Genomic DNA, 16,002 nt, shown 5'->3' with positions numbered 1-16,002 from the left:
GAAACACACATCCGTAGGCACACACTGAGCAACGGAGGTATTACAGTGACTGCACGGCACAGTGCTGGTGCTTTAGGTCTTACCACTAGGCCAGTCCATCAAATCTCATGGCTCTTGGGCTATGGGAAGTAGCTCTGCACAAGCCTGTTTCCCAGGGAACACAATGATCAGAAAGCACTTTGTTGTACCAAGGCCCAACAAGAAAACACCACTGCTGTGTGAGAAAGTAAGAGGAGTTGGTGGAGATCTCCATAGGATGCTTACCTGAAGATGCTCCACTCAGGTTCGATCCTCAGGATGGTTGGATCCTCTACATATTCATACTGAAGCTCCTGATGGATCTTGGCCTTGTCCACTCTCACAGACACCTTCACTTTCTCAAAGCCTTCGTCTGAAGCAGTGGTGTTACACACAATGTGCTTGGTGGACCTCCTGTGAGTGGAAGCAAATAAAAATAAACCAGGCTCTGTCTGTAACACTACAATGATGCCAAAATGAGTCCCACTACCTGCTCTTATATCTTGTGACCTTAACCTATGCCTTCTTAAGTGATGAAACTCAATGCTTTGGGAATATGCAGAAAATAGTGTGACACATTCATCTGAAGAAGTGGCATATGCCTTTGCACTAGTTTAAATAATGCCACAAGGGGGGCCTTTAATCAGGACTCAAAATATAAACAGAATCCCAAGGGAAGTCCAAAACAGACCTCTCTCCAGAAATGTTTCTGCATGATTAAATACATGATGGATGTTTCCTTCTTGCCTGCAGGCATATATAGCAGCAGCTCATAAAAAGGAGTGTTTGTTCCTGAGCTTTCCAGTCTGGGTTAATAGAGCTTACTTTGCAGTAGGATTGTAAGCCTTGTTTAACTGCGGTTTCCAATGTGCAGTGTCCAATGTGCTTTGCACGGGAGGTGCTAATATGGTGGGAAGTATTACATGATAATACTTAAGGAGGATTCTACATCTAACTTTTTCCTTTGGGCAGGGCTCAAAACTCGTCTGAATTTTGTAGTAGACTTTGCTTTCCATAAAGACCCAAGAATTGAGGCTCTGAATCCCCTCAGCCTTCCCAGCGTTGTGATTTGTGGCATGGTCTTGTCTTACATATCCAGAAAGGTTAAACATGGTCCACCCCTCCCTTGCAGCACTAGACCTCCAGTGATGGTACCCTCCAGGTTCTCTTCCCATTCTCCTGAAAGAGTGGGCTCGGTACCATCTGAAACCTCCCGATCAGCTCTGTAAGCAACCCGAAGCAGCTGTTGTTCCCACCTGTATTTTGAATCATAGGCTGTGGTTTCACCTTCTTGAATTATAGAAGATGAATAACACTACATGACATAAGCTAAACAGGATCCCTACAGCCTGGAGAAGTAAGTGCATTGTCCCGGGAAAGTGGTACCAAGTCCCCTGTGAACAGGCATTTCTTTTGCCGAGGTCAAGCTAGGAGGAGTGTGCCAACTTTATTCCAAGCCCCCTCCAATACTGGCAGCAAAATGTGTTGCACTGGAGTGCTTTGAGCTGCAGGAGACCCTGAGAACTGGACTCAGACTGATTCTCACAGGGATCAGGAATATTCAGCAGGTAACACTGACATTAAGCTTCTCTGAACTGCCATTGAACAAGAGCCAACCCAGTGCTGGAATGCTGCAAGTCATCCATTTCTCAGCACTACAGGACTATTTTGGGATAAAAGGGAGGAGTTTTAATACTTAGAACTAATGTTGTCAGATTTACTTTCTTCTCTCATCTAAAGTGGGGACATGAAAACGAATCTTTTCAACCACGCACTCCGAGAACAAGTGGCTAAGCATGAGACCGTGGAGAATTACAGTGAAATTTAACAAGGGACTATGGAAAAAGTACTTCAAATACTAATCAAAACAATGAAATAAATCCTATTCTCCCACTCCAAAATATGCACAGTCAGGTTACTCTAATGGAGTACGGGGCAGAATGTAAAAATCTCACTGCAGAACAGATGTGGCCACAGGCAAGAGAGGGAGCAGAAGAAAGGAGGCCTGGCTGCGGAAGAGTTCTCTTGACTACAATTGCATGGCTGTTAAGAAAAGTTCAGTCCTGTCTTTAGGTTTCTATTCCCTCCCTGGTGCATTAGTACTACCTCACAACATGCAACCATAGACCTTGGTCCTCATCCGCGAAGTCTTCTGCAGTTACAGTGCACTCGGGAATGGTGACTGCCAGGAACCAGAGCAGCTTTGTGAGGAGAGCTAGTGTACTACTAGAGCCATGAAAAAACAAATAAATTCCCCATTGACCTGCTTTCACCACGTTGTAGCTGCCTGCTTAGCCCAGCACCAGGGTCAAATCTCTCAGAAGCCAGTCGATATTGTCAGATGCCAATGGACAAAGTCTTTTAAAAAAAAAAAAAAAAAAAAAAAAAGATGTGTGCAGACTTATCCATTAAAGGTCTGCACAACTCTCCACCTCTCTCCCCCTGTTCACACTTTACGGACTTGGGCACATGCAGGAGGAAGGACTCGTGTGTACCTGTAGAAGAGGCAGGGTTGCCGCCCAAATGTCACGATGACATTGCTGCCTGCGTTGAGGTTGTTGCCTGTGATCGTCACCTGAGTGCCCCCCGACACCGGGCCCCGCTTCGGCTTGAGATCTGAGAGTGTCAGAGTCTGCGGGGGGAAAGGGTTACATTGAAAACACAGCAGAAGAGTGGAATTAATTTACCTCCCTTTTTAATGCTGGAGAGATGTAGGCATTCCCAGAGTGTTAATCAAGTTTTAGCTGGACATTGGGAGATGCCTGTATTTTCCCACTAAAAAAAAAGCTTAGAATGACTCTAGTCCTATCACAAACACTCTGCCTGAACGTCAGATTAGATGGGATGAATTCAGACCTAAATACTAGTCTAGTCTTGCCTTCCTGGAATATCAGAACTGTCCTTGTATCTGCTCAGAAATATTCTATGTTTTCAAAGTCATTTCCATGCCTGGAGAAGTTGCAGCCAAACGTTTCCCATCTCCACTGCCCATTTGAAACAGCTCAGGCATGTTTGTCTATAATGCAACACCACATCTGCAAGCCAGCCCCAGTCTTGAACTGGTTGACTGGACCTAAACAGGGGCTCTCCACCTCTGGAGAAAACTGTGGAGCTTATGGAAGCTGAAAACAATTGGTTCTTGGAAAGATTAAACTCTGTAGATCTGGCAAGGGAACAGAACCTGCTGTACCATTCTGGAGAGCAGTTTCAAAATGCTTTCTGTGGCCATGGGTTTTTCCCCTGGGAAGGAGGAGAGTCATGGTGCAGTGGAGCATCTGAGGTTGGGCTTTGGCTGTTCACAGGCCACCACATGGCCCCAAATGTCTCACTGTCTTGTATATGCAAACACTTGTCTCTTGCCTCATATATGCAAACGCTTGTCTTTTGTCTTATATATGCAAACACTCGTCTCTTGTCAGACTTCAATGCTGAGGCTGTCTCCTACTGTGCTGTCCAGGAGTGAGTGGTTTGTTCTACTCCTGCTGATTTTCCAAGCTCCTCTTCCAAACATATCACAGTTAATGTAACAAAAAGGAACACAATTCCTTCTGGGGCTCGAAATCCCAAACCTCCCGCTTTTACTCCCTTCTCCTCCTTTCTTCACCAAATCAAGAATAAAATACTCGCAGTCTGAAGGCACAGATCACCTTGTTACCACAATGCAGAGAGGAGACATCCATTTTCAGGAAGAAATTTGGAGTTACAGTTTATTCTTTCATTTGCATTTTAATAGAAAAACTTTCCACTCAGTCCCAAGTGAAAAGCCACTATATGCATTTAAATGAAGATTTTTTTTTTCTCTCGCTCTTTAAGAATGATGACAAACGCTTGAAGCTCTCCTCAGCTCCTCTGAATGAGCAGGTACATCACGCTGTCGTCTTATTGAGCTTTGGAGACCATTAATCCATGTTTGTAAAATCGTCTGACACACATCACGGCTCCCTCTTTCACACACACACCCCGTCCCTCTCTGGATAACCATTTTGAAAAACAGTAGCAATGTTTCCACTTTGCTTTCATTCAAAATGAAGTTATTGCGTGGAGAAAGAGCTGCACATGAAAATCAGACTCACAGTCCAGTAGAAAAATCTGCTGACAGAGTTGGACATTTCCCCTGCTTGACTGTTTCTGATAAGACAGTTTGGATACAGTTTCACCTCAAAAAGTCCCTCATCTATCAGTTTGTGAAGGTTGAGAGGACGTATAAGGGAAAGAAGAAGTACTGTGCTTCTTACATTTTTCTGTGGATATCCACTGACAGCCACTGCTTTGAAAAAAAGACAGTGGACTAGATGGATCTTCATAATATCATGACCCATTTTTATCATAGTATCTCAGGCTGTGATGGTAGCTCTTCATTAATCACTTACCTGTGGTCACCAACACCAGCGCAAATTACTGCTTAGCAGGGGGGTTGGACTAGATGATCTCCGGAGGTCCCTTCCAACCTTACCGATTCTGTGATTCTACTGCTGACTGTGATGGTCAGCTAAATTCCTGCCTGTGCAAAAATGGGCTGAGAATTGCCAACTTCGTGCTTATAATCTACACAATAGCACTGTTGTAGCAGCTGCTTTAGGTACTAGAGAGGGACATTTGAGTTAAAGACAAAAAATCTGTATCCTGGTGCCCAGTGGTAGGTGACTCGTCTCTCCCTGGATTTAGACGCAATGACCGTGCCCTTTTGACGACTCTCACAGATCAGAATTACATTAGCAATGCTCCTATGCAAAGCGTTGCTGCATCTCATGCCAGTCTTACAAAGGGGTTTGTGGCTAAGCTTTCGAAGTTGCAATAAACCATTAATTATTCACAGTGGCCTTCATAAATATTGTACAGCATGTTTGCACTGAAACTCAGCCTCCAGACTGTTTACCATTTCCTTGCTGGCAAAAGGTGATGGAAAATGCAAGTGGGTCAAGTAGATCTGTAAAAGGCTGAAGTGGATGGTGACGTTGAAGGACAGAGGAGGCCAGAAAACCTCCTGCATTCTTCATGGAGTTGTTTACTTTTATCTGCTCTCAGCTCTTTACTTTCCTCCAGCTTGTTCTTGTGGCAAGCTATCCTCAGAGAAGCTACCATCAGAGCTTCGTCTAAACTGACCTCTAGGATAGGTCACAATGCACTTTTGGGAAGTTTGAGGTGAAACTCTGAACCTCCTGGTAGTAAGTGTTCTTTCTCCCTTTTGTCTTTTCTTCTTGCTCTTGACAAGAAGTATTATACCCTTGCATTTAAAAGAGCAGGATGCAATGACTTAATGTCCATAACTGTCAACAGTAAAACCCTGGCGCACAGACTGGCTAGGCACTGGCTTTCAAAACAGCTTTTTTTAATGTTCTGGAGATTGCATTGTATCTTCAAAGTCCTGCACTAATTTTTCAAAATGAAACCAGAGACCAATACCCCTGAAAAGTTAAAGGGTTGTCTAAAGCTTCACCATTTAAATCATCAGTTAGCCAGAGTAAACATAAATGCCTAAATTTTTTTTTTAAATTAACATTCCTATGTCAAATTAATACTGAATATACAAATCTAATCATGATAATCTGTCACTCTATCTTGGGCTGTGACTTCAGCAAGATATGGCCACAGTTGCTTATGATGTCATCAGATGTCATCACTGAAGTCAGCACCTCAGATCATAAGTGGTGGAAGATTTACGTCAGAAGTCTGGTGGTCACAGCTTCCTGATCTCAAGACCACAGTTCCCACTTTGTTCATCCTGGAGACACGGTCAGAGCAAGATGTGACTCACGTGCAGCTTACGACTCTGGTTTCCTTACTACAGGTCCAGTGGGGCAGGAGGGGCAGTGTGAGCCCCTCTCTCATCCCCAAGTTGGAAAGGAGACCTGGTCAAAATGCTTTCCTGGTATTTTGGGGGATTTTAAGAGCAGTTTCAGAAGTAATATAATCTGAGTAGCCTACAACACCTGCACTGAGCCATGATGTGTTTACCCAGAGCCAAAACAAAGGCTGCCTTGCTTCAGTATCTGAACTGAAAAAGGAAGGATTTTTATTATTATTATTTTAGTTTTTTTTTGGATTGAAAGATAACAGCAATAATCACAGCAACAAGATAAATAATTAAATTAAATGATTTTTTTTTTCTCATTTAGATTATCCTAAGTTTCATTTCAGCCTGCAAATAAACACTTTGTTTCCATTTGGCTTACAGACTTCTTTAATACTATTTGTGTTTTTGATCACATATGACAGTTTAAAACAAAAGGATACCATTCTGAATTTAGAAATTCTAGTTAGAAATGTCGAGAAGAACTGTTCTAGAATTTCGAAACGAGGCCATCTCATTTTTAAAACCCTGAAATGAAATACTCTGTTGAGCTCAAAATATTATCCCCTCCATTTTTCTGGCTAGAGAGGCAGAGGCTGAATCTATTGGACAGATTTGACCCTATTCTGCTTCAAACTTTTTGAAACATGATTTTCCAGAGGACTTGCTATGTGCCAGAAAGCAGCATTTGTAACTCTCATGGGATGCCTTTCTCCGGTTTCCAAACATCCTCCTTCCCTTAAAACTGCCGCCCCGGTTCTGGGATGCCAAGGCATGTTATGATATGTGTATAACATCTCTACTCTCCTGGCAGAAGCATCAAAGGAAGCTAAGCAGAGCCAACGAACACAACTCCTGCTAGGAAAGCAATGGACTTGGGAGAGGGCATATGATGGGCAGTCTGGAAAGCGTCTGTTTTTCTTCTGTGTAGCACAAAGGCATAGAGGGATTCAATGAAGAAAATCTTGACTTCACACTCATGCATGGATGGAATAACTGGCAGCCAGCAAGCAAAGGAAAAAGCTGTCACAGTCGGACACGGATGATCAAAATCGAGCAGTAATTCCAAGAGTAGCGAAGGTGATATGCTGAAGCGAAATGTCCTGGAAAGAGCCCTTCTGTCTGCCTGATAGGGGCTATCTGTCTAGGTATTTCCACCTCCCTACTACTGTAGCATCTGAGTGACATCAGAAAACATAGAGAACAATGAAATCTCTGTAGCTCAAGGAGGGAATCCAAGATATTTGCATTCATTACCAATACCCTTTACCACAAAAAAAATGCTCGAGTATGTTAATGCTTTCAGAAAAGACCCATTCCCTTGCAGGAGCAGAGCACTTTTGATGGGAACAAAGGGACCGTCTCATCTTCAGACTGCAGAGATCTGCGCTGATCAAGGCCCAGGCAGTACATGCATGTCCCCAGCAAGGGGCTTTAGAGGAATAAGATCTCCAGGACAAGAAGCACTGCCAGAAAGTGAGGGAGTAGAGCAAAAAGGGGAGTTGAGTATGTAACATGCAATGGGCTGTCCTCCCTTCTTCCATGAGTCTTTCACCATGGTAAATCTACAATCTTAGGCCAAACTTGTACCAGTGTTCTGGAGTGCAAACTGAGGCTCAGAGCACCCCTGGCTGCTTTGCACAGATGCCCAGACAAAGTGTGCAGCAAGTCTGGTTGCCAGTTGCCACGACCTCTCTAAAAAGATGATTGTGACTGCTGTTGGAGAGCTGCTAGCACACAGAGCTGACTTCTGACAGCCTGCTAAGGGTGGCCATTCACAGTAAGATTCTTTTACTGTGCTTATTTGGACATTTCTAACGTCTGGGGCTGGAGACATAGGGAACTCCTTGCTGCTGGCAGACTGTCTGCTGCAGGGAACATGCAGAAGAGTGCAAGTGATCTCATCAGTCACAAGCCCTAAGGACTTTTTGACTTGGACCTGGCGGAGAACAGGGAAAGAAATTCTCTGGGTTTTCTAGGACCAAGGTAGAAAATTAAAATAGTCAGCTTGAACGTAGGTTGCAGCTCACCCGCTCCTTATAATCAAATGCATTGGATTGGCCAGAGACCTCCAGAGAGGAGGCAGCCTACATCAGAGAATCAAAGGCCAGAAAACCCTCTAAAGATTGAATTGCTTATTTTTCAGGCAACAGCAAGCAGCTAATGGGAGCAGCTTGAGCAACAGCTGTGAGCAAAGCATTGGCCTTCCCACGGCCCTCCCTATTCATGCAGAGAGACACTGCTCCATCTCTCAAAGTCATTCCAGCTTTAAAATGTCATTGTTAGCAAATGGGATATGCTTGCTCCTGCTGCTCTCTGAGGAGTACTACTACAGCCTAAAAGGTTAATAAAGGACTGTTCAACAGAGATCCCCTAAAAATAGCAGCTGTAGGCTGGATCTGGGAGTGACAAGGGGGCACCTGCAGTACTTGCAAAACAGGACCATAACTGATCTGGAGCACACAAAATTCTGGCTGCTCTGGATCTCTCCACATTCCACCACTCTTGGATGCAAGCCTATGGAGACCTGCTCAGAAGAATGTCCTGGATTCATTTGTGAAGCTGTATCTGAGGCTTGAGAGAGACCTGAGCTGAACAGAGGAACATGAGCCAAGAGCTACTGGGCTGTGGCAGCCACAGCTCTGACAGAGCAGACATCTGCTGTCCTGAGCCCATCCATGCACACATGAGCACTGGGGTGAGATCCCATCTTCATTCATGTGTACAGGCATTGCCTTTTCAAAGATGAAAGAAGTCCAGGCTTGGTTGGCACCTGCTGTCTCACCGTGGAGCACCCAGATCAGTGACCTGTAACTCGCTGCCTCTGAGCCATAGTCATGCTCTACAGCTTACCCACAGCATGGCTGGTTAACTAGTCCCTCACACTCCAGCTTAGTGTGCAGAACTGGTTCCTCTGGGCACCCTGAAGACCACTTAGCATCAGTGAAACAGAAGTGTTCCAGAAACACCTGCCATCATCCCGTTTACCACTTGTGGCTCAGTAAACATGACTTCTTGCCATCTTTAGCAGAAGGCCACAGGTTTTGCCCTGACTCATCATCTCAGGGTCTCAAGCCACTCTGGGCTGGCTATGGCTGTTGCTGTGATCACCAGTGTCTGGTGGCCAATGGCCTCCTGCCTGTTCAGCCTGAGCTCAACACCAGGAGCACTTGCAGGGCCAAGGGCTGCCCCCAGTTCCCCATCCCTGCCTGGCAAACAACAGCCCCTGTGTGAACCATGCTGGGGGCTGGAGCTGGGGCCAAGCAGAAGGGGACCAGCAGCGGGGAGAGGAGGAGTAAAAACAGCCCCAGGGGGATCCACTACTGGGAAGGAAGAAACCCCACTTCAAATATCATACTCCTCCTGCTGAGGACCTCAGAGTGGTGACAACTCACAGTGACAACCCCACCTTCTGCCAGAGGAAGACTGGAGCCTGTGACCATGGGGTCTGGAGAGATGCTAGCAAGGCATGGCAGGGGAGCATCATACCAGAGAAAAGGTGAGATACTAGAAAAAATTTTCTTTTTTTCTTTTTTTTCTTTAAAATAATTTTAACTATTAATGAAGATTTTCTGTACTAATAATCTGGACTATTATTAGATTGTTAAAACATTAATTAAGCAAGCTAATTTTTGCTCATAACAAGATTTTTAATGAAAATGGAAGGAAAAACTTTGTGTGCTCAGGATTTCAGCGAAGTGTTTGGAGGCTGAACATGTTCAAGGATGATGGACGAACACAATTACAGGTGACAAGGGCCCAGAAGACCTTGTCACAAGAGCTTACCATGAAATAGTAGAACTGTGAAGACCTGGCCATGAACTCCGGCTTACACTCAGCCACACAGATCTCTACGAATCCAGCGTGCTGGCTGGGCTTGGCCTCCCCCATCTCACACACTATCCTGTGGAGAAAGCACAGATAAGAGGTATGGTTTTAAGGGTGGTTTGGCATTCTGGGTAAGTTGATATTGGAGCACACAACAGTTTGTACTACTAGGGAATGGCCTGCAGACTTAACCCATCCTCTAATGCTTTCAAATCCAGGACCCAAGTTCTCTAAAGAGTGGTGATCCATGGCTGCTTCCACTCAGTGGAGCAAATGCTTAGCTGTTGTCTCACCGTGGAGCATCCAATAGTTTCACTTAAATACATGGAGTAATGCTGTGCTGAGGACTGGCCCCAGGTATTCTTCTGTCCACCAGATTTAATTCCCTTCTCTGAGCATCCTACAGCTCTACAGCTTAACAAATGCTCTAGTGCTGGGTTAAGTTGCCTCTCAGGACTATTATCCCACAGACAGGAATTTTAACTACCTGTGGAGGATGTTATGCGAGAAACAGGGAATATGTCTACAGGTGACCAGAAGTTCTTCGTAGCACATATGCTGTAAGGATCATCTACATACATAGTTTAAATACAGTAACAAAGGGATAATCAGTTCTCACACTCTGAGTAGGGAATCACAGGCATCTTCTTTGCACTGGAGTGGGGGGAACCCGTTCCTAAAAAGAGCAATAACTACTATTAAGTGCCTGTCACTCATTATCCACCACACACCCAACTTACTGCTCTGCAGGGATGTACCCTTCTGCCAATGGTTTGCACTCCACTCCAGCCACTTTGACATGAGACGCGATATCTCTGAACTCCAGCCCCAGATTTTCCCCACGGATGGTCACTTTGGTCCCTCCTTCCCGAGGGCCCGTCACTGGATTGATCTAGAAGAAAAACAAGCCAAGAAAAAGAAGAATGATCAAACTATTTATGTAAAGGCATCAGCATCTCTCAGTGAAAGAAGAGGCAGCATCAGGACCACTTTTTGACCATGAGAGACGCCAGAATTGTGACTGCTGAGCAACTAAGAGAACCCAGCCTACTCTAGGCTCACACTGTGGGGTCCAGCTCCTTCACAAATATATCAGTTACATTTCACACATGGCCGAAGCACAGAGTATCCAAAATTCTGCCTCAGATCTCATCTCCTCTCTTTTGGGTGCTTTCAAAATATCCAGAGATGAGGAGATGTTTTCAAGGTGGGAGAATGGTTTTCTGGTAGTGCACTTGAGCTTTCCAATTTCTAGACATGTGCCACAGAAATGCAGAAGGACACGGTGGGAAGAAATGGGAGCAAGAACACAAAAAGGACATAAACATCTTCAGCTAGTTTCTTGTAAATCCTAAATTCCCAGTCCAAAGCACAGGGAGTGTTCGATCTGTTCTGGAGGGAGAGATTGGTCATGCGTTACAAACTCGGCTGAAAACGTCCATCTGAAAAAGTAGCTGAGACACAACAGAAATGGAGTGTCAGATTAGGTACAGAACAGACACAAGAGAGTAAGTATCTGAGACAGCAGCAGCAACTGTAGTGTGCTAACATTTCCAAAGGAACACCAGCTGCCCTGACTAGGGAGCTGGGGCCAGGGGAAAGGAAGGCATGGGAGGATGGACAGAGTCATTTGTACGGCTGGGAGCTGCCTGAACCCCAGCATGAACTAGATGGCTATCACAGTAGTCCTGGTAGCTGGTGTCCTGACATTTGCCCACCTCAGTCTGGACCATCACCAAATCTTAGCAGGGGTCAATCTCTGTGTTTCGCTCAGCAGCAGCTCTGTTGGATAGCTGAGCCAAAGCACCATTTGGACACTGAAATTCACCTCTTGACACAACACCAGACCTGCACAACAGCCTGATGTGAAGGCCACAATCATCCCACATCACACACACACAAAGAACGTGTGCATGTTCCTCCTACTGTATGTCCTTGCCCTAGAGGTGTATATCTCCATGCAGTGTTTCTGGCATACGTGTAGGGGGATGTCTAAATGGTAAAACCCTCTATACGTCCTCTGTTACTCTTCTTTAGAGCTAGATGGAAATTAGCCTTGGAGATGTATCCTGGATATTAAGATAACACTGAAATCATGGGGCGAACCCATAATTATCTTGGTTCTGCCCTTCCAATTACTTATTCTGCCCAAATGCTTTGCCATATGACGGGCTTGTTGAAAGGGGCTTCGAATGTTGCTTTCAAAGGGTATTCCCTGCTGCCCGCTCAGGATGCCGTGGCTGCCATATGCCAGCATTGGCAAGGCTCACTCCACACAGAAGTGGCAGGAAGGAGGAATTCCCCATCTGAGGTCTGTACCCATCTAGCTGAGAGCCCTGCCAGGCCAGGGCTGGCAGCTAGACCCTTGCATAGCAGTCTGGCTGGCAGAGAAAGCCCAGGCATTGGCATGAGTAAGGGCTGCTCTTGACTGTGTCCCAGTGCTGAGTCTGGCACCAGTGTGAGCCTGGTGGTGGCTAATTGCAACCAAGAAAGGCTAATTTTTAGAAGGTCCATCTTTAACAAATGGAGAGACATTCTGGCACTTCTGGAGGATATTTTGTTTAAAGATATTTGATTTTAGGTGCCATAAGCCACCTCCTGAATGAGTGTGGCTTTGCTTTGACTGTAGAGTTAACAGTTTAATAACAGATGATTGCAGAGGGTTCTTGGGCTTATACTGGGTCCTGTTCAGTTTGGTCGTATAGACTCAGCCTCTGTAACACAAAACCCACAATTACTCAAATCAGGAACCATGAAAGGAAGAACAAGTTTGAGTCTTTCCTTCATAGCCATCCCAAAGATAGTGAGCAAGACATAGCAACCCCAAACAGCAACATATGTGAGCAAGACATAGTATTCCCAAAAGCTGGAATGAGCAATTTCTGTTGTCTCCACTCCACACACCAGACTAGCACTTGCAGTAATGGGCCCTGATTACTTCTGAGGTCCCAATGTCCACAGCAACTTCAGCCTACACAGAGAAGGCTCCAGGCTCAGACTGGGTCAAACAAAATCTCAGATCCAAAAACCCAGTCAAATATCATTTGACCTGACAAAAATCTAAATGTGGCAATATACTCTTATTCTGAAAAAAATCAACAAAATATTTAAATCCTAAAAAGAAAATATCATACAGTATCATAGAATTGGTAAGGTTGGAAGGGACCTCTGGAGATCATCAAGTCCAACCCTCAAATGGGTGGCCCATATGGGGACTGACCCCACAACCTTGGCATTATGAGCACCATGCTCTAACCAACTGAGCTAAACCTAACCCCGTAAGTATTGCTTGCTCTGTTGGCCAGGAATCGAACCCTTACCAAAAGCAAGGAGTATATGCTAAAAAATTACTGTGAAACAGAATATCTCTTCCTGGAGAAACTAATACTAATTTTTTGTCTTAATTGGGGACTTGAGACTGATAACTTCGACTATCTTCAATAAATGACATTTTTGAAGTATTTTGACTCTGAAACGTTGCAAAATATGTATTCAAGCAATGTTTTGCTATTTGAAATGCTTGATTATTTCAACTAATCCTGGCCTGATAAAACTAAAACATTTGAATGATACTAGAAGGTTTGAATATATCACAGTATACAATACAATTCAATATTTACTCAAAATAAAAAGAGAAAGATAAACCACAATTCTCAGATTTTATTTCAGTTCCTTACGTATTAGACTTGTTTGTAAAAACATTGATCCCTATAAAATATTCTTTTTTTGTGGTATAAAACCTGATATCAAATGTTTTTTTTTTAACTTGTTCTAGTAAGGTAGCTCTCAAGTAAGATAGGTGTGTGGTTAATTATAACTCGCCTATCCTTGAAAGAGCTTGCTAGTCTGGGAACACATCTTCATACAGTGCCAAGAGAGGATTTCTTGCTGGTAAAGCTAATGTCATTCCCCTAAAGAAAAAAAAAAAAAAAAAAAAAAGCTGTAGATGTAGAAAGGAATCTCTTACTAGTAAAGTTCTTTTATTCATTAGAACTGGAAGCGAGTTTGAAACAAAAATTCCATGTGAGAACTCACAGAAACTCAGGTGGAAACTTTGTCATCCTGGTTCCCTCTCTGTTTAAAGCATGAGGCTTTGAAAAACTCTCACTATGGCTCTAAAATTGTCATTAGGAGCTTCCCAGGGTGAAGCCAGCACAGCACCTCTGAATATCCACCTCCCCCTTCAATTTTGCAACTTCGAATTTTTAAAGGGCAGCTTCAAAGTACACTTATTTTATTTTGTTAAAACAAGAAGACCTGAGATTCTCCCAGGGGATGTGTGGGAGATTTTTTAACCTCAACTCGTCACGGTCCCACAGATGCATACACAAAGGAAAAGGTGTTGCTGTACTGTTTTCACATCAAGAGAGAAGGCGCCTGTTTCTATCACAGGTGCAAAAATGTGGAACGAGACCTGCCAGCTCTGGAGAAGGAAGCGCGGGCAGGGAGATGAAGGCTGCCAGGAAGCCTCAACTTTCTCTTTTTGGATACGGAGCTATGACACTGCATCACAAATTACACCCTCCCTTGATACCAGCTTAATGCTACATCTTGTCAGTCCTAAAGAACTTTTCATAGCCAGGCAGGTCTATAAGTCCAAATTCTACTGAGTGGTAATATAAATTCAGGAGCTAGTAAATAACTACAGGTTGTGGGAAGCTCTGTGCTGGGTGCACACGTATGCCTGTGTAAGTGTGAATGCACATGTTCTCTCTCCTCCTTCCTCTGCACAGATATTTCCCTGGCTGCTCGCCAGAATATGCATGCTCTTACCAACTGCTCCAGACATACCATTAGCTGCAATATATATCCAGTCACTTGAGATTACTTCCATGCTAATGGCTCAGAAAAAGACTTTCAAAGAGCTACTTATGATTGCACCAGACAGTTGGAATATTTCATGAGTGAATATTGCAGTGATCTGTTAGAGCTTTGGGAACTGTTGGAGGAAATGCCAGCAGAATTAGAAGCATGTCCCTTCTGGACCATAAAGGACGAGAATTAGTGGTTTTCTCTTCATAAAGAGACTGTAGTTGCAGGGTTTGGACCAGAGCATGGTAGGGAAATGTAGATGGACCTTCAGAACAGTATGCTACCGCATGTCTATGACTTTTGCTTCAGTTGGGCATCCAACATCTTTCCAATTCTAAATTCTATGAATCTATGCAGAATTTCTGAATGCCTGTCTGGGAGGTAGGAAAAAGATTTGAAGGACGTTTTCTCTCAATTCCTCCTAAGTTTCAAGTTCTCAAAGCTGAGTTTTAGGAATTAGCCGTCTGTCTGCCTCTGGGTTTGGTTTTGCGGCTTAAGATGGTTCAGGTGGGTTCAGAATTACCAGCCACAGATAAGTCCAGGCATGGTAGAGGCCAGCACGTTGGAAGTATCAGAATGAGTCTGGAACTCAGTAGTGAAACTATGAGAGTACACAAAGAAAAAGGTGTTTCTTTGGAGATTCATAGACTGCAGAAAGACTAGTTGAAACATGGTAAGCATGGCTTCTTTCAACGGCATCTAGGAAAATGTACTGACACATTGTGTAGGCCATTGACTCATGTCCCAGGGGATTGTGGCAGAAACTCTGAGACCTTGCTCTCTCTTAACTGTAGATACGTGACATTGTGCCCCTGACTTTGAAGGCCACCACGGACTCTCATTCCCAGAGATGCCTAGGGCCTTGCCTGACCCAGAAGAGCCCAGCCCTGGCCTGCCCTCATCAAACAAAAGATAAAGCAGAAAACTTAACCAAGAACATAGTATAAGAGGGAACGCCCCAGCTCCCTGCAGATTGATGACTTACATGGGTGATCTTGGGGTTGGTGCATTTGCCTTTGGTGCTGGATAGCTCCAGCCACTGGCTGTCCTGGGCCGGGCAGTGTTGCTTCAGTGTGCACTGGTTCTGCCCCTGGCACCAGCCGCACTCGAAGTCCGGGTCGGCCTTCAGGCACAAGCCGCAGCTGTCACGCATTGCCCCACACTTGTATAGGTGCACTGTGGGGACAGGAAAACAGAGAGGATCTGAGAGATGCAGATGGCATGGGGGAACGGTGGGATGTCGGAGGGCAGAAATGAGGAGCAAGCAATGGGAGAAATGACCACAGAGGAACATGTGCTGGGTTGCCCATACCTGGGACAGAAGGAGACCAGGTAACAGGAAATCACAAGCTTGTATCATCGGTGAAGCAAACTCCCCTTGTCAGAGTCCTGCCCTGTGCAGGATATTTTGGGAAGCTGAGAGCAGAAGGAAGGACATTGCTACGGGCTGTGATCTGGAGATCAGGAGGCAAGATGCTTGGGCAGTGACTTTGCCTCAGTCCCTTTTCTTTTTTTTCATAAAATTCCTGAATAATGTCCACTGACACCTTAAA

At 44.6% G+C, this 16,002-nt stretch overlaps 1 protein-coding gene across 1 annotated transcript in view; it reads right to left on the bottom strand.

The window, feature by feature from the left end:
- Positions 1-16,002, bottom strand: part of PLXNA4 (plexin A4) — a 466,810-nt gene that overhangs the window by 73,277 nt on the left and 377,531 nt on the right. The window contains exons 12-16 of the mRNA XM_062580398.1: positions 15,435-15,625; positions 10,378-10,529; positions 9,596-9,713; positions 2,514-2,650; positions 265-432 (exon numbers count right to left, since the gene is read on the bottom strand). Coding sequence (XP_062436382.1) covers positions 265-432; positions 2,514-2,650; positions 9,596-9,713; positions 10,378-10,529; positions 15,435-15,625 — 766 coding nt within the window. The remainder of the gene's footprint in view (positions 1-264; positions 433-2,513; positions 2,651-9,595; positions 9,714-10,377; positions 10,530-15,434; positions 15,626-16,002) is intronic.

Source organism: Rhea pennata, chromosome 1 (assembly GCF_028389875.1).
Source record: "Rhea pennata isolate bPtePen1 chromosome 1, bPtePen1.pri, whole genome shotgun sequence".
NCBI classification, from domain to species: Eukaryota; Metazoa; Chordata; class Aves; order Rheiformes; family Rheidae; genus Rhea; species Rhea pennata.
The sequence above is the reverse complement of the archived record's forward strand: the minus strand, read 5'-3'. Positions and strand labels throughout refer to the sequence as shown.